The sequence below is a fragment of the Podarcis tiliguerta genome, assembly GCF_965153285.1.
Source record: "Podarcis tiliguerta genome assembly, chromosome: 5".
In the NCBI taxonomy this organism is placed as follows: Eukaryota; Metazoa; Chordata; class Lepidosauria; order Squamata; family Lacertidae; genus Podarcis; species Podarcis tiliguerta.
This window is the reverse complement of record NC_139538.1, coordinates 50,562,618-50,580,482: the sequence shown is the minus strand read 5'-3', so window position 1 is coordinate 50,580,482 and position 17,865 is coordinate 50,562,618. Positions and strand designations below refer to the sequence as shown.

Below are 17,865 nucleotides of genomic sequence, written 5' to 3'. Positions count from 1 at the left end.
GATTGACCAAGTTAAGAGCAGAGAGCCCTGGTCATATTTCAGTAGATTTGGAAATATAGTCAGATCAAGTGGTGCATGGACTATTTATAAAAACGAGCAACTGTCCAGATATCTGATTTTGTTTCCGTTTTTGTTTAATGACGTGTTAATAAGTCATATAAGGGATAGTAAGAATCTATCAGCCACCATGCTGTGGTTATTTACTGTGCTGGTAAACAAACAGCATGGAATTTGGACAAGAAATAATGTGGCATTCTGTTTCTAATACAGCAATCCTAAAACACATTTCTGCTTTTGCTGCACTACAAATGAATTTCTTAGTCATTTTTAAATAATTACTTTACTTTTTCTTTCCATAAACAGAAGAGCCTACCTTGTGCACAAATAGGCAATATTGTCTTTCATATAGATTTTTTTTAAAAATCCCTCACCTTCTCATACCAGGCTTAGTCTTAACATCTGTTGTTCATTAAGAAGGAGTCTTAATGAAGTAGGAAAGCAACTTCAGCATAAGGAACAAAAGGAAATTGTTAAGGATTTTGTTATGAGTGCTCAAATAGAGAGACACCATCTTTTAAATGTAAAAGATTAATTTGAAATAATATTTCAGTACAGCACATGCCCCAACTACCGTAGATTCTGGTGTATTAGGCGACTGGGTTTATAAGACGACCCCCCAACTTTTGCTGTTAAATTATAGTGTTTGGCCGCCCGCCAAGTGCTGCCAGGGGCAGAGTGCGCATCACTCCGCTGCCTCTGCCGTCGCAGCAGCAGCCTGAGGTGAGGTGTTTGGTGGGTGGAACTCCCTCCCTCCCGGCTCCCTCCCTCCGGGAATCCGGCGGTCCCCATGGTGGCAGGGCGGGCGAGCCCCAGCCAAAGCTGCGCACCACCTCGCCGCGGGAAGGGGAGGCTGCCGCAGTTGCTGCTGCTTCGGGAGGCAGCCAGGGATGGAGGTGGGGGGCGGCTTCTACCACCCTTCTGCCCGTCGCCATTCCAAGCCAGCCGCCGCCAGATCTGAAATTAGACAGTTCCATAAAGATTCCTAAGAGGAATAGGAAGCTTCTTTTCCAGCTTTTCCACCATTGTAAAATAATGCCTTTTTCCTTTGGAGCGAATCTAATAGAAGACTAGGCAGACTTTAGGGTACAGTCCAGTCATTTGCTCTTAGCATTGACCTGCTGAGATCCTGAACGTTTCCTAGATAGAGGAGGTGACAAGATTCTGGTGTGTGCTTGTAGATTTTCCTGATGCTTGCTCCATCTGGATGCTAGATAACCAATTTCCCATATACCCAGGTTTGAATAAATGCTGGGCAAATGATCTAATTTGCAATTTGGTCATGTTTGGTAGATGTTTATTGAACAAAAAACACTGAAGCGGCAAAGTCAGCTTCTCCTGCAAAATGCTGGCCCCGACGAACAGCTTTTGAAAGCTCTGGATGAAAATGCCAAGCTGAATCAATTACTGGAGGAAGAGAGGCTGCAACACCAGCAAAAGGTAAGTACTGTACTTTTCAGAGACACTGGTGTGGCTTTGTTTCTGACACCTGTCTTCCCAAACTGAAGAATATATAGTAAGCAGAAGTAGCTCACTGAGTGGGAAGGAGCTTTGGGCCACTGTTGCTTAATGGGAGGGAGAAGGGGAGAGGTGAGGCAGTGGGGAGGTCAGTGCAGTGCAAACACACCAACTAAGCCAGGCATCCCCAAACTCAGCCCTCGAGATGTTTTGGGACTACAACTCCCATTATCCCTAGCTAACAGGACCAGTGGTCAGGGATGATGGGAACTGTAGTCCCAAATCATCTGGAGGGCCGAGTTTGGGGATGCCTGAACTAAGGCAATCCAGCACCCCTGCTAGTGTGTTTGCACCATGGTTCCCTTTCCCCAGTTTCTTCCTCCCAGTAAGCAACAGTTACCCACCCGCCAGAAAGCTAGGGTAGTGGCACTGACCCGCCTTGCTAGCCACTTCTGATTGTAAGTTATCAAGTTGGTTTAATTTAGTTTAGGTTATCCCATTGACATACCACTTCACACATCCAGAGGGGTCCTGAAGCAATTTACAATAATAAAATTTCAAATGCATTAAAAAGCCAATAAGAGATTACAAATATGAAACACTAAAAGTGGTCGTCCAACTAAAAAGTTGTCTAAACCAGTGTGAAATATCCATCCCCTTCTGCACCAAGACATTGTTAGTGAGATTCTGGACTGCACAATGAAGCTTTGACAGTGTAACAGCATCACAAATAATTGGAGGGAGGTTCTGACCATCCTCCCAAAGTGGGTGCTGAAGGGGCTAAGCCAGAGGGGCAACATAGCCAGCCGTTCTGGGGCCGGAAGATCAGGACTGTGATTCCTGTGATGCAGGGGGTTGGACTAGATGACATTTGGGTCCCTTCCAAATCTACAATTCTTTGGCTTAATGAGAATGCCTGGGTCTCCAGAGAGGAGCTTGTAATTGTTTTGTAAACTCCCTGGTCCCCCCCTTTTTTTTGCTGCTGCTGCTGCCGCAAACTAAGGACCCATCCACACTACCACTTGTACTGTAATTTCAAGTCATGGGTCCAAGTGCTTTTATTTGTCCCATTGCTTTCCCCAGGGAAATCCATTTTTTCCTGCTGATTCAGAACAATCCACAAAAAGCTCAGCTGACATTTGTTCCGATTTAGCAGTAAACAGCGGGTTCTCCCAAGGAAAGTGGCTGCTAAAAAGAGGAATGTATTGGACCTATGACTTGAAATCATGGGACAAGTATGGACGGACCATAAGTCAAATATTTTCCTTAGTATGTACTCCAAATCCAGAGTCATAGTTAAGCTCTCTCCAGACGAATCAGGTGTTGTAAGTAAGAACAAATTTTGATACAGGTTGGCACAGTGCAGTAGTAAAACGAACTGGGCCATGAGCTCTTCTCCAGAAGCCCCACATGCTCAGACAGTTGTCTAAGGCAGAGATTGGCTGAGCATAACAAGTAAAGCAGGCCACTGAGACACCACACTCTGGCCTTTAAAAGGAGGAGGGAGCTTCTGGGTATCTCTTCAAATAAACAGGAAGTGTGTTCCCTTGTCTTTTAAGTCCTGAAGAAAGAAAGCAGGCTAACAAGCTACATATGCAAAGTAGGTGATACACACATGAACAAATGGCACCGGAAGTATTTGGAATATTCTGGAGATGAATTATTTGCATTTCTATTGGTTTGAATTTGGTGGAGATTTTAGCAATCTACAGTACTGGAAGCAATTACTAAGTTGTTTGGACAATAGTTAAAATTGAAGCCATGTTATTTCCCCCAATTTTTAGGAATAGTAAAAAGAAAGCAGCGATTGCTTCAAAAGCATAATGCACACATGTTTGTGTATTTATACATTGGGAGTAATTCCCAGATTCTGGGAAAGGATTGTTTTCCAAATTTGTTCAAATTGTGTACAGGGGTAGAGAGGTCTTTATTTTACTGTGTCTCAGCCCTTCAACTTGACTATTCTATAATTCACCCATTGCAAACAGCAGGGGTTAAAGAAAGAGTGTTCAAATAATAACATTTAACAAAGGCAACCGTTTAATAACTTACATTAGTGTTTTATTGCTTGAGATAAAAAAAACATGTAAGAAGGTGTACTCTCCCCTCTTTTAAATCCTCTTTAAAACATTTAGGCACTCCAGAATTGAAGTGTTTTGTAAAATAATAATTGACAAAACAACATTCTAGTTGAATACAAACCAAATTATGAGATCTTCATGGCTCTCCAAGGGGGAGATTTTTGTCCTGTTCTTCATATATTTTGATTAACTGCTTGTGCCAACATTGGGCTAGATGAATGGATTTTCTGATTTTAAGCAACTGTCAGGCATCTCAGGAAATTAACCATGCTGCAGGTATAAAATCTGGCTTGTGAAATGTGTAGTCCATGGTTTTCAGTAGTAGTTAGAGTGGAGTGGAGTATACAATAGTTCAGACTGTAGCTTCAAAACAGAGTAATATCCAACTAAGTCATACTAAGAGCAGACCTGCTAAAATCAATGAACTTGAGTTTCTCAAGTCCAGGCATCCCCAAACTCAGCCCTCCAGATGTTTTGGGACTAGGGATGATGGGAGTTGTAGTTCCAAAACATCTGGAGGGCTGAGTTTGGGGGTACCTGCTTAAGTCTATTGAGTTCCATGTGTCTACTCCATGATTAATGATTACTCTAAGCCTGGAGCTGGTGTGAAATGGAAGAAAAGAATGTCAGTTCTCTTCCTCTGTTGATCTGCCCTCGGAAGACTTAGGATGCAGTCATGGATCCCACTCTCCCCTAACCACTCTGAGGATTGCATTATAAAATTGCATTATAAAACTTGGAAATTCTGGAGTAGAACAGATTTTTAAAAACAAACAAACAAACAAACAACCCAATACCTCCATAAATGCTACAAATGCTTCCTCATTTCGAGCATGTTTTTTAAACCTTGAACTATTAAGCACTGGGTTTGAATAACAACATTTAGAGTATGGTGGTACCTCAGAAGTCGAATGGAATCTGTTCCAGAAGTCTGTTCAACTTCCAGAACATTCAGAAAGCAAAGCACAGCTTCTGATTGGCTGCAGGAAGCTCCTGCAGCCAATCGGAAGCCTCGTCAGACGTGCATGTTCCAAAGAACGTTAGCAAAACGGAACATTCACTTCCAGGTTTGTGGCGTTCAGGAGCCAAAACGTCTGAATACCAAGGCATTTGGGTTCCAAGGTTCGGCTGTATTCCTGTTGAATATTGTCAGGATCCCAGTTTTTCTACTGCCAGATAATTTTTTGTGTTCTGGGGAATCATTAGCTTGACTTGGTTGGGTGTGCTTCTTTGTTAAGTTGGTGGGTGGGACAAAACAAAATGTTGATTTTCATTGCAATTTTATATTTGTCCATAACAGGTTGAAGAACTGGAGGAACAATTAGCTAACGAAGTCTTGAATAAGGAAATCAAATCCCTTAAACAGCAGCTAGAACTTTTAGAAGAAGATAAAAAGGAATTAGAGGAAAAATACCAGATTGCTGAAGAAAAAGTTAAAAACCTAAAGCTTTCAGGTAAAATATTGAATAAATTTGATACCATATTCAATCTTAGTATGATGGCTGTAAAACAGATAGAATTAAATGTGAACTCCAGTTAAGACATAACCATGTTGTTTCCTGATAATCAGTGCTCGGAATTTTCAGGGTTTATTCGTGACTAGAACTTCATAATGTTTTGTAATGTATGTTTACAAAAGAAAGCAATCCAACTGCCCCATACACCAGGCTGTCTCTCTGTGTGTGTTTTGGATTGAGTGGAAGCATCCCACTGCTCATTTCACCTGGCTGAGGGGCAGAGAGGCCTGTTGGTGGTATCCCCACCATTGGAAAGTCCCCAAACAGGGTGTTCTAAGGGCAGTGAGGAGCTGAGCCAGCCCAGGATTGACTGGATCTTGATCCAGTCCTCCAGTCCTTGTGGCCACACTGGACTTGATCTGCACCCTGTCAGTGCATCAGCCTGGAGCTTGTGCAGTGCTTGGTTGCCCTCCCACCACTGTCTCTGTGGCCACCGTGAATGACTGGCTTGTGGATGTAGTTGCTCCACAGGCAGGGGTGAGTGAGTTTGGATTGCAGCCTTAGCTAGGTGCACTTATTCTCCATTCAAACCAGCAGGACGCAAGTTGCATCACGACCACCTTGTCTAACCCTTTTGTATTCACTCAGTTGGTATTCTTTCTTCCAAATGCAAAAGTCACATAGAGATTAAAAAAAATATCCTCACAACATTCTAGTTGCAGAAGTTATTAGTATATTCCAAGAAATGATTTAGCGCTTTGCAGTGAGAGTTGGGAAGCAACAACACGTTATGTGCCCTTGTGCGACTGACATTTTAAAAAGTAAATGCTGTGTCAAAGGCTATGCAGAAGGAATTAGCTTTGCAACTCCCATGGGTGTTAATGGCTAAAATCCATGGGAGCTGTGTGGCTAATTCCCTGCACATCAGGCAAAACATTTACCCCTCACTATCTGACTGTAGAAACTGTCTGACTTGCTGGCTATTATTTGTCCAGTTTATAGGCTAAAGCAAGACATCAGGAGCACTGACAAAACCACTTAGAATGCATACAGTATGGATAAACTACTGTAATTTAGTTGTTACCAAAGACTTATTTGCCAGGATGGTGCCTGACCAGCTTACAGCATCGTACCTATTAAATGCTAAAAACTGTAATTTACTACTCTTTATCTAAGATTGCCATTTCTTAATAAATTCAAAATACAGTTACCAGCAGGGGAAGTACTGTTTAACTATCCTAAAGCAGCTGGATTACGTGGATGGAAAATGTCAAAAGAAAAACATACTAATGCCTTTGTGCAAGGTCCTAAAACTGTTTTACAGTGTTGTGTGTTAAATTAATCACAGCCTTGTAAAGTGACTAGAAAACCTATGGAAATTACCAAGGGAACCCACTCAGGGACCACTATAGGACACGAAATAAATTACCTGAGTATATGTATTGACTACATTTCAACTTGATGGCGTCCTTTAATGGCTGCCACATTCAGCTATTATCTGAACGATAAAAATAATGGTTGTTTACTATATCAAAAAGTGAGAAGGAAGAAGCCACTAATGATTCTTCAGGGATTTCAAAGTGGTAGCATGCCCACCAGAGCTACGTATTATGAAATGCGAGTAAAGAAAACCAGTTATCAGTACAAAAACATTTAGTTTTAAGAGCCAAAGCTGGTTGCTTTTCCCAGCATGCAATTGTGTGTCCTAGATTTATCTTCCAAGTTTAGCAACAGAGACCAGCTGAAAAGGACACTATTAAGTTGGACCCATGAACTCAGAAAAAAGAGAGAAATGATGCTTCTATGGAATCCATACAGTTTCATTTGACTTCAGTGATCCTTTATTTGCAAAGGGCCTGGATCTAGATCTTTTCATCCCTCCTAATTGTTACTCCAACACTCCATAAACATTGAACATGCAAAAAGGAAACCATAGACTATATATTTAGGGAGTGCTATGGTCAGAGAGGTGTTTTCTCCCCGAAAACTAAGCAGACAGCTTCTTTACTTTTAGGAGCAAAAGTCTGGCACATGACGGCGACAGCCATTACATTTCCTCTCATACTTGAATAAAAAGATTCTTGCTTCCTCATTAGGATAGCACTAGGAACTGCTGTCCCTGCTTGTGTTGCTCGCTAAGCCCACCTACAGGAGGAAGTGGGTGGCAGTGCAGGGCAAAGAAGGGAAAGACTTTGTCCTCCTCATTCCCCTCTCCAGTGCAAATGGCAGTGGGCTCTTAGATTTGGGGACAAGCTGTGAGGGGGCAGTTTGGGGTGAACTGTGGTGTGTGTGTGTGTGTGACAAGGACAGGCAGCGTGTGAAAGCCTGCCTGGACCCAGCCACTTGGCTGCAGGTGGCAGTGGTAAAACAGGGAATGTGGGAAGACTTGCCTGGGCCACCTGGCTGCCTGCTCACTCATCGACTTGCTCTGCCATCCTGCTCAGTCGAGTCGCCTGCTTGCTTTTCTTGCTATCGGTCCACTTGCTATCATGCTATATATAGTTTGCATGGTCGCCTGTTGACAACCGCACGAATGGCAGTGTGATGACATTTCCTCCTTACAAAAATACTAATATAAGAAAACAGACAGTGATAGAAGAGAGAGGCAGTGATATCTTCATCCTAGTTATTTTAATAAAATCTCCAAAATGCAGGTTTCTCAGGTTTTGATTTTTGTTCTTGTTTTTTTTTACAATGTGAAATTATTTCTGTATAGGGTACTAACTTACTGACTCTCAGTACCTAATTGATTCTGACAAGCTGTATCCGGGGTTTCACATAGTCCATTGGGCTGTTAATCCTTTTGCATTTTAAAGGATTTGCTTTTTATTTTGCCAACCCCCTGCTTGCATCATTTAAATACACACACGGGTAGAGGAGCATTTTAGCTGAGGACTTGATTCTGTCTCTGTGCAGTGGAAGAGCTTCAAAAAAGAATACACCAATCAGAAAATGTTATACCACCACCACCACCACCTCCTCCTCCTCCTCCTCTTCCTCCTCCACCTCCTCCACCTCCAAATCCAATAAGGTAAGTAAAATTATATACTTACTGATTCTTTACACTGTTTGCTTAGACAGAAGCATGAGTGGCCAGGATGAAGGGGCTGCATTACAGCCCTGGCCTCCTGATAGTGACATTGCAACCACTTACTCAGGTGGCAGGGAGGTCAGAGCTGTGCAGGTGAGTGGTGGGGGAACTGGATTGTCTCCACAGCTGTGCCCTCACAGTGCCATGCTCCTCACCACCTCTTTCCTCTCCCTTTCCCTTCTGCATTGCTGTGATCCTCTCTGCCCACTGCTGCTGGTCAGAAGTATATGATATTAGGACAGGAGTCGGCAACGTGTAGCTCATGGGCCGGAAGCAGCCCATGGAAGCTGTTTAACCAGCCCACAAGCCACCCCAGAACCGAGCCACCCACTCAGCGAGTCCTGGCGCACTGCGGTAACCCGGCACAAGTCTCTTCCACGGCTTCAGAAATCGCTTTTGTGTATGCGCAGATGCCAAAAATCGCTTCTTCAAAGGCATGATTTTTGGCATCTGGGCATGCGCAGAAGTGATTTCTGGCATCGCAGACATGCACAGACGCGATTTCCGGCGCTGCGCCAGTCTGACCCACGATCTCCACGGGAGTGATCCGGCCCAGGTAAGGTAAACCTTGCCGACCCCTGTTTTAGGAGTTAATCATAAGCATATTGAGGCTAAACATGCACTTTTGCCTCCTAGGAAGAAAAACAGGTTGGGTGACTGGATGAAACCAAATTCAAATACATATACTCAGTTCATATGTAATTTCTACAAATTTAACCTGTTGCATAACCCATTCTGCAGGACAATCAGGCTGTTAATACCTGCCTGCTTTGGGAGTTGGTGAGCTCTTTGCTGGAGGTGTTTGGTCAGAGGCTGGGCAACCATCTTTCAAGGATCCTGCATTATAACAGGAAGCTGGATTAAATGACCACCAAGGTCCCTTCTAACTCTAAAATTCTATAATTATATTAATTATCCCATCTACTAGCAGTATATCCCGCTGCCTATATGCAGGTGATCTCAGGAACCAGCCATGCACTGCCATTAAGAAGTTTGGAGATATTCTCTTTGTCTCAAAGCAAAATTATGGCAGATGGTTTACAGGAGTCCTGGGACATTGCCTGAATCCAAACCCATTAAAATATAGTAATTGTTAGCTGTGTGTGCTTAGCGTTCAGCAAGAACAGACATTATAACATAGGGGGGAAATTGAAAGGATGAATGCTTCATTGCAATTTATTGTTCCAAACTTTCTGAACAAGAGTGGTTTTCAATACATGTATCAATGTGTAACTTAAATATGTGCAGTTTTAATGGAAACCTAGCCTGCCATAAAGCATCCAATTCAGTCACATGAATTCCCAAATAGCCCTGTTTTGTAAGCCTCCTGTTTCCACCTTCCTTTTGCCTCATGTGATTTGCTTAATCTTTTTACTCAGCCCAACTGCTTTATTTACTTCCAGTGCAATTTAGGTCTATTTGAAGAGAACAGCTACTCCGTTGATTCTTTGCATGCCATGCTCCCAGTGTGCTCAGTACTGTATCTCTTAAAAGCCTTTCTGTGGTATTCCAAAACCAGGCAGGAGTATAATCCGTTTTAAATCTATGAAGTGCTTAATGCAGAATAATATTCACACATGATCTAAAGCCTGGATGAAGGCACACTGTAGGTTCGCGTTTTCAACAACTGAATGAATGATATCTTAAATCATTATAAAGCTATTTATTGTCTGTTTAAGATATTCTGTTTTTTAATGTTTGATGTTTTATTGTGGTTTTATATATGCTGTAAGGAAACCAAGCCAGACAGGTGGGATATAAATAATAAAATTGTTGTTGTTGTTGTTTATATGCTGCCCATCTGACTGGGTTGCCCCAGCCTCTCTGGGCGGCTTCCAGAAAAATATAAAACACAATAAAACATCAAACATTAAAATGTCCCTCCGCCTTCAGATGTCTTCTAAAAGTCATATAGTTGTTTATCTTTTGGACATATGATGGGAGGGTGTTTCAAAGGGTGGACGCCACCACCGAGAAGGCCCTCTGCCTGGTCCCCTGTAACTTCACTTTTCACAATGAGGGAACCGCCAGAAGGCGCTTGGTGCTGGACCTCAGTGTCCAGGCAGAATGATGGGGTTATTATTAGTTATTTTTATTATTTTTTGTGTAACCTAAAGTATTCCAGATCTAAAATTGATAACAGATTATGGAAGATTTTTTGCATGCTTTCTTACATTTGATGAGCACAGTTACTAATATCTCAGAATAGTAGCTATATTTCCATCAGATAGTCTGCTGGACACACTGATTAAACTATTAACGTAAAACTTAATTAACCCTTAACTCTTGTCTGGTTCCTGGTAGTGAGATTGAAGTTGGAAAGGGCTTTGATTCTAGCTTTATATACTTTGATTCTAGTATATATACTTTGATTCTAGTATTACATACTAATAAAGAAGATATTAAGTGTTTAATGGGAAAAATATTTTCTCTTTTACTCCCTCCCCACACCCTAGACTTAGTCTTGTGTTCCTCCAACCATCTACCTTATTTAGCAATTCTTTTATATGCATCTTCATGCTGGTCTTTTAAATCATTCTGAACTTTCATGTAGTTGATATACAAGCCATCTCATTTCTACACAAAACAATGTCCTTTAATTCTTTTGAGGTTAACACTGGCGTTTGTGTTTTCATTTTTAGTCTCTAATAAGTCTCTATTCACAGGTCAAGTGGCTGTCTTTATGGGGGTGGGGGTAAGCTGAAAGGAATTTTGTTTATTCTTTCTCCTTCCATAAAGTTTTGGGTCAGCTAAGTCTTATTAATAAGTCCAATATATTAAAAAAAAAAATCACACCAATTACACCATTTCAGGGTGTTAAGTTCACAAATTGTAAATTTGTTTTTGTAAAGGTGTTAAATTAGGAGATTGTAAAATTGTTTACTCACAATAAAGGAATTTTTTTAAAGTGATCCATTAAACAAATTGAGTTATGTCGTGTTGTCAATGCAACACCCCATCATTTGCTCTCACTTGCTATGATAACATGATTGGCCAAAGAAACAGGAGTTATCCAGTTAATTGCAGTTGTTTCTTTACATGATAGAAAGTTTTAGGTGGCGAAGCCCTCCTGCAGACCAAACAGCCTTTTGCTCATGTACCTCTTCTCTTCTGTTGCCTTGTCAATGTGTTAAAGTTTTGGTTAGGTTGCTTTTGTTTTTGTTTCTGTGGGATCAGTGGCGGAGCTTCATGCTCCTGCACCAGGGGGCGGAGAGCAGGCAGGGGCGGGGCTTGCGTGCAACCTGGGGGCGTGGTGTGCCGCCCGTAGGGTTGTGCTGCCCAGCGCGGGCAGGGGGCAGCCGCGATGGGACCCCACCAGGATCGCTCTGCCAGGGACGGGGCGCTCCCCCTGCACGCCTCTTCCTCCACCAGTGTGTGGGACAGGCTTACTTAAAAAGAATAAAAAGAGGCCATATGCATGTACGTATATGTTTGGAACCACGGTACTTGAAGAACCAACTTGTTTTGTACAATCCTGCCCAAGAATTGAGATCTTCCAACTGCCTCTTCAGTGATTCATACGCTGATAGTGTGTGAAAGGACTTTTTCTGTGGCGGCCCCACCACTTCATGTCCTCACTCTTTTCTCAATTTGTTCATATTTTATAGTGTGTGTGTGTTTGTTGTTATACCGTCAACTTCTCTGATCTCATGGAGGGAGAATGGAAAATAAATAAATTAAAATAGATAAATAAATGCATCTAGATTCCTTTTAAGAGAGACAGGGATAGGCATCCTTTCTGCCCATTATACTTGTAATAGACATTGCACTATTGTCACTGGCATACTTCACAAAGGATAAAATATGGTTGGGGCACACTTTGATCCTTTTTAACACAGAGAATGAAAATTGGTCAATTTCAATTTAATCAGCATGCAACCTGTCATGCAGGTTAGCCTTTATGCTTTGGAAGTGTTCTTGCCGTTCTCAAATGTGCTTATCCTCCAAACATGGCAGGCAATTGTGGTGGCTGTTTCAAAGATCACTGGATTGATTTATTCATTTGCCTGCCATTTAGCATTTTAAAAGGTGCTCAAGACATCCAGGTACAGACACATAATAATAATAACAACAGCTCCCCCTATTCCCCCCTTTAAGGCATGTTGAAAGCTTTTTGTATTAAAGTAAAAGGAAAGGAGGAAGGAATGACAGCAAACCTCTCATATTTGGTCAAATATTGACTTGGCAGTGCCTGTTTAAGATTAATATCATGCCTTGCAGATTGAACCAAAAGCATAGATAATGCGAGGGTTTTTATTTTCTGTTCTCATTTTGTTTGTTTACCAGTAGCCCTATTCCAGCAAATACATACTGTCGAAACGAGGGGACAATATAGAGGCTCCCTGCTGGGTGGCATTGTTCTCTGGAGTGTAATGCGTTATGTTAACGTTCCTAACCCTTCAATTTTTTATTGTGTGAGAAGGCTTTATTTTGTCACACATGTCACGGTGCCATGTTACCTTTTAATATTCAGATCTTGAGTGTTTTGCACTATGCCTTGTCAACAGCAATCGTATAACAAATAATACGTTCTGTGTATTTTTTAAATCTTTTTTTTAAAGGAGGTGTGGCATTTCTGCCTCTGCCTGGAAGTGTTTGAACACTCATGTCAATTAGAAAGCTTAGCTGTTTGTCGCTTAATGCCAGCTCTTTCCACAATGCATGTCATAGGAACAGGCCCCGATCCTACATGTGTTTGTTATGCCTTCTCGTCAAATGGGACTACGGGCAACGAAGCGTACTAAGTTGGTTCTGAAAGTGCAGGTGTCAGGTTCAAGAGAAAGCTTGAGTGACTCTCTTCCATCTTTACTTTGTGAAAGGTCGCTGATGTCAATGATTCGTAAGAAGTCTCATGCAAATAGCAGCATGGCGAAGAAAGAAAAGGCATCTCATCAAGGCTCAGGTACAGCACATTTTCTTCCCAGCAAAATGAACCTTGTTCCTAGTTCAATAAGGTGATATCTGAGCTTTTCATTTCACTTCACACAGTGCATCATCGGAACTATGGAACCTTTTTGCGTTAGAGGTAGTGATGGCCACCATCTTGGATGGGTATAAAACAGGACTGGGCAAATTCATGGAGGATAAGGTTATCAATGGCTGCTAGCCATGATGACTATGCTCTGTCTACATGATCCAAGGTAGTAATGCTTCTGCATACCAGTTGCTGCAAACCAACCTTTTAAGTCATTCAAGCAATGAGGAGGAGATCAGGGTTGTATACACTAGCTCCATCCATATCCCAGTGCCCATCTCCTGTGGCCTTTTGCGTGTTGGAGGGCAAATGTGTGCAGCAGGGAGCCAATTTAGGACTGTAGCTGTGTGTCTTCAGGTTCTGAACCACCATCTCCACAGTCTTCACTGTGGCAGCCCCTAATCTGTAGAACTCCCTCCCCACAGAGGTGTATCTGACACCTTCATTATACAGCTTACAGTAAATGCTGAAGATGGCACCTGTTCACCTTGGCATTTGACACTTGAGATGTATATTTTTTGGACCCACCTTATTTTTGTAAATCAAAAACTGCTAGTAGAATTCCAGGTTAACTTGGTAGCAAGTCAAAGCATTGAGTGAGTAGTAGCATGAGCACCTAATATGAGCTGGCAAAGTGGCAAAGTAATATGAAATATATTAAAATAATAATAAAAAAATAACCATTTCCCTTCCAAATCCCATCCTTAATTCTAGCCTTATAACTTCTGTAGTACGGTTTGCAAATCAATATTCTTAAGCAGGGTGAGTCAGGAAGGCTCTTTCTGGCTCTTTGTTTTCCTCAATTTACAATGAAAGGAAGGAACCTCCTGAAAGAAAGTAATTTGACTTTTTTTGTTGTTTTGCAACAGGAGAAGTATCGGATCTGAAGAGACAAGCTGTTGAAGAAATGATGGATAGAATTAAAAAGGGGGTTCACCTTAGACCTGTTAATCAGACCAACCGTTCTAAGACAAAGGTTTGTTAACAACTTGCGTGTAAAACATGCCGGGGGGAGAACTGTGTTATTATAAAACACATGCTCTGCTCCAGGAGAATAGAAGGGTCCTGAAGCTCCTCTAGTGCCGTGTGCTTCAACCTTAAGTCCCCAAATATTGTTGGACTACAACTCTCATCATCCCTGCCTATTGATAGATAAACTGTAGGTTGCTAAAAAGTAATCAGAGGGGGAAGCTCACTCTTCCAACTATCTCTTCAAACTGACCCCTAGCTAACGCCTGTGAAAGCAAGAGCTTGCCATAATCTGTCAGAAGGAATGGGGTTGATTATTATGTTGGGCAGGAGGAAAGGAGGGTAACAGCCGGTGAGGCACTCCAACCTGGATTGCAGAGTTAATGCAGCATTATATGACTAAGTTATAAGACCACACTCATTTATTTTCCCTTTCAATGGGAGATGACCCAGGCAGATAGCAAAATAATAACTTTTTTGAAAGTTTCCCAAACCATTTTCTACTCTTAAGGTTCATCTGATTTCTATTACTTCATTCAGAAGCAGTCACTGGGTGAGATCAAATTTCTGCGCTAGCTTCCTGCAAGGTAGGTCACTGCTGCTTACTGAGGTGGGGGGAGGTCAGTGTTGTGCAAACACACCAGCAGAGCCAGTTCAGTGCTCCTGGTCAGCATGTTTGCACCACACCGACCTCCCTTCCGCCCCCACCCCACTCCCTCCTAGTAGGCAACAGGAACCCACCTACGGGGAAGCTAGCATAGTCTAGCGTATTTCTTTGTGGTGAAAACCCTCTTCCAATAGCCTTGCCTCCAGTTTTGCTCTTTTGCATGCCTTGAGTGCTTTAGTCAGCGTCTGCAAAATCACATTACCTAGATGGGTGTTTTGTTTTCATTTACAGCCAGAAGTACCCAAACCCTCTGAGAGTGCAATGAAAGAGTTAAAGGGAATTCTGGTAAGAAAAAGAGAGAAAACAACAACTTTGCATTACACTTTGTGTCCTTGTGTCATTGCTGAAAAGTGCCCCAAGGGAAAGAAGATGGACGGATGTAGACAGATGTTCAGAATTATGTTTTCTTTTTCTTAATTATGCGAGCTCATTGCCATTCCAAAGATTTCACCTAGGGATGGGGAAGAAATTCGGCTCAGATCACATTTAATGGTGAACCTACCTAATTCTCCCTTCCTGAAACAATTCAGGAACTGAAACATGCCCGTCCTTCAAATTTTGTGCTTCTCCAAATTTTACAGTGCAGTTATCCAGCCAAGCTATGGGTATCAAAATTAATATACTAGGGTGAAATGTGTATATAATGCATACATGTGTGAAAATAGCATTAAAAATGCACTATATCAGGGGAAATTGTATGCAAAAATTTGTACATTAGGAGAAATCGGCACTTACATGCCGAGGAGACCTTTTTGAAAAATCACAAAGAAATATGGAAATGTGGAGAAACCTAATTTAAGATTGGGAAAATTAGAAACTGAAATTGACAGATTTACGCCTGCCTAATTTCAGCTGAATCTTAGTACCCGATCGAATAGATCTAACTGGTTCCATGCAAATCTCTTCACTATGAAAAGTAAAAGGAACACTCGATAGAACCAACTTCTAATGCATTTGCCAGGCTAGTCATTAGCACAGTGAGACAGGAAAAATAAGGTTGGGAGGTGTAAAGCTAAATCCTTATATGCATATTGTTACTGTGCTAATTATGCATTTTGTGTAGGTCTCCGTATAATTGTTGTAAACAAAGTGATATTAATTTGTTCCATTTCAAGCTTGATGTAAAACACCTTAGTTTATTTCATTTGCTACTAGATCTGTAGCATGAGCACAATACCAAGGACTTACGTGTTAATAATATGCCTCCTCTGTTAAATTCAGAATACTAACAAAATGCAGGATTTAAGTTAATTGAAGGAAACATTGGGAATTAAGTGCTGTTTTGCTGAAAACTTGAAAGATGTGCCAATTTTAAGAATTAATGTGCTGCATTTTCCATTTTCTTCCCAATAGTCAAGAGAAGCATGAGCACAATTGAGGTTTTACATGTGCAGGCTAGGAAATGCAGTTTAGTATTGGCCGCGCACCAGTTCCATGGGGAAGGAGACTAACTCTTCCCTTTGAAGAATTTGCAGTTGTGTGGCTTAATACATGCTCTCAACACATGCCCATTGGCTGGTTTGTGCCTGCCATGGAAGGTTAACTGGGTAGACCACACTTCATTGTGTGATAGGGTGGTCCCTACTTCCTTAAAGGAAGCAGTGATATGGCCATTCCTGAGAAAACCAACCCTGGACTCAGAGGTTTATTCCAGCTGCTGCCCAATTACCAATAGACCTTTGTTAGGCAAGGTGATTGAGATGGTGGTAGGGATTCAGTTACAGATGCTCATGGATGAAGCTGATTATCTTGACCCATTCCAACCCTGGGCTCAGACCAGAATTAGCCTTTGTATTCCTGATAGAGGACCTTCTTCAGGAGAGGAACAACGGTGTGTAACCCTGATGATTCTGCTGAATCTGTTGGTGGCTTCTGATGCCATTGATCATTGTAACATCTTGGACTGTCTCTATGAGTCAGCAGCTGAGGGCACTGTTTTATGGTGCTTTCAGTTCTGCTTACAGGGTCAGTTCCAGAAAGTAGCATTAAGTGAGTGTGCCTTAACAATCTGTTAGGTGATCTCTTGCCTCTAGTGTTATTTGATGTCTATATGAAGCTGCTGGCGGTGGTCATGAGGAGAATTGGGGCAAAGTGTCACCAGTATGCAACAGTATATCCTGGTGCCAAGCCATTCATAGGTTGAAAGCATCATCTTGAATTGTACATAGAAACAAACAGGGAGTCAGTGAATTTATTATTATTATTATTATTATTATTATTATTATTATTATTATTAATGCTGTTGAGATAAGTTCCAAGTGACCAGTTCCAGTCAATAATCAGGCTACTATATTCTGAGCCAACTGGACTTTTTATGTAGTCTTCAAGGGCAGCCCCATGTATGAAGAATTTTTGGTAATCAAGTCAGGATTACATGCTTTCCAGCAAATTTTGATGTATGGTTATGGCATCTTCTACTGACTGTCACATGGCTGACCATTTTACTGATTTATTTTAGGAAACGATGAATACATCTGCAAGTTCAAGAAGCCTAAAATCCCTTGAGGCAGATAGTAATGAAACAGAATTAGAAAGAATTTTGCGGCTCAGGAAGGTGACAACCGATCAAGATAATAGCAGTAAGTTACCAAGATATTTTCTGATCCTGCAGCTGACTTATGTTATCTCTTCAATGCTGTTCCAAAGGTCTAATTGCCTTCCTTTTGAAACCTTTAACATTTCAGTCCTCATTAATTGAGTGAGCTCTGATTGCTTTCCTGGCTGATCTATGGTCTCATAAGAGCTGCACTCTAACATCCCCAGCATTGTTCAGTAAAGCCATTCTAGGCAACCTTCTGCTCTGAAGTTCAGACACTGACACTAAAGCCATTGTGATCCTTTCCACCGATATGCTTTCTTTCCAATAGGTTCATAAATTAACACCTGTGTATCATAGGAACAATAACTGATAGTTATCATACAAGCTTGTACATCAGGAATATGATTTCAGACTCATAGGAAATAAGAAAACCTTATTCATTGTTCCAAGAGCAGTTGTACGTACAAATAAAATGCTAATTATTTTCCAAAGTGAGCACATCCAGATAATACATCAGGGAAGAAAACCTTGAAAAAGTGTGTGTGTGTGTGTGTGTGTGTGTGTGTGTGTG

The 17,865-nt window shown here is 41.6% G+C and overlaps 1 protein-coding gene across 5 annotated transcripts in view; it reads left to right on the top strand.

The window, feature by feature from the left end:
• The window catches only part of SHTN1 (shootin 1), a 68,860-nt gene that overhangs the window by 34,901 nt on the left and 16,094 nt on the right, over positions 1–17,865 (top strand). For all 5 annotated transcript variants that reach the window (XR_014511522.1, XM_083441150.1, XM_083441153.1 and 2 more), the window contains exons 9-15: positions 1,351–1,497; positions 4,897–5,050; positions 7,970–8,084; positions 12,965–13,047; positions 13,989–14,095; positions 14,987–15,040; positions 17,214–17,334. Coding sequence is in view for 4 of the 5 variants with exons in the window: in XM_083441150.1 (XP_083297276.1) it covers positions 1,351–1,497; positions 4,897–5,050; positions 7,970–8,084; positions 12,965–13,047; positions 13,989–14,095; positions 14,987–15,040; positions 17,214–17,334 (781 nt within the window). In the remaining variant the exon portion in view is untranslated. The remainder of the gene's footprint in view (positions 1–1,350; positions 1,498–4,896; positions 5,051–7,969; positions 8,085–12,964; positions 13,048–13,988; positions 14,096–14,986; positions 15,041–17,213; positions 17,335–17,865) is intronic.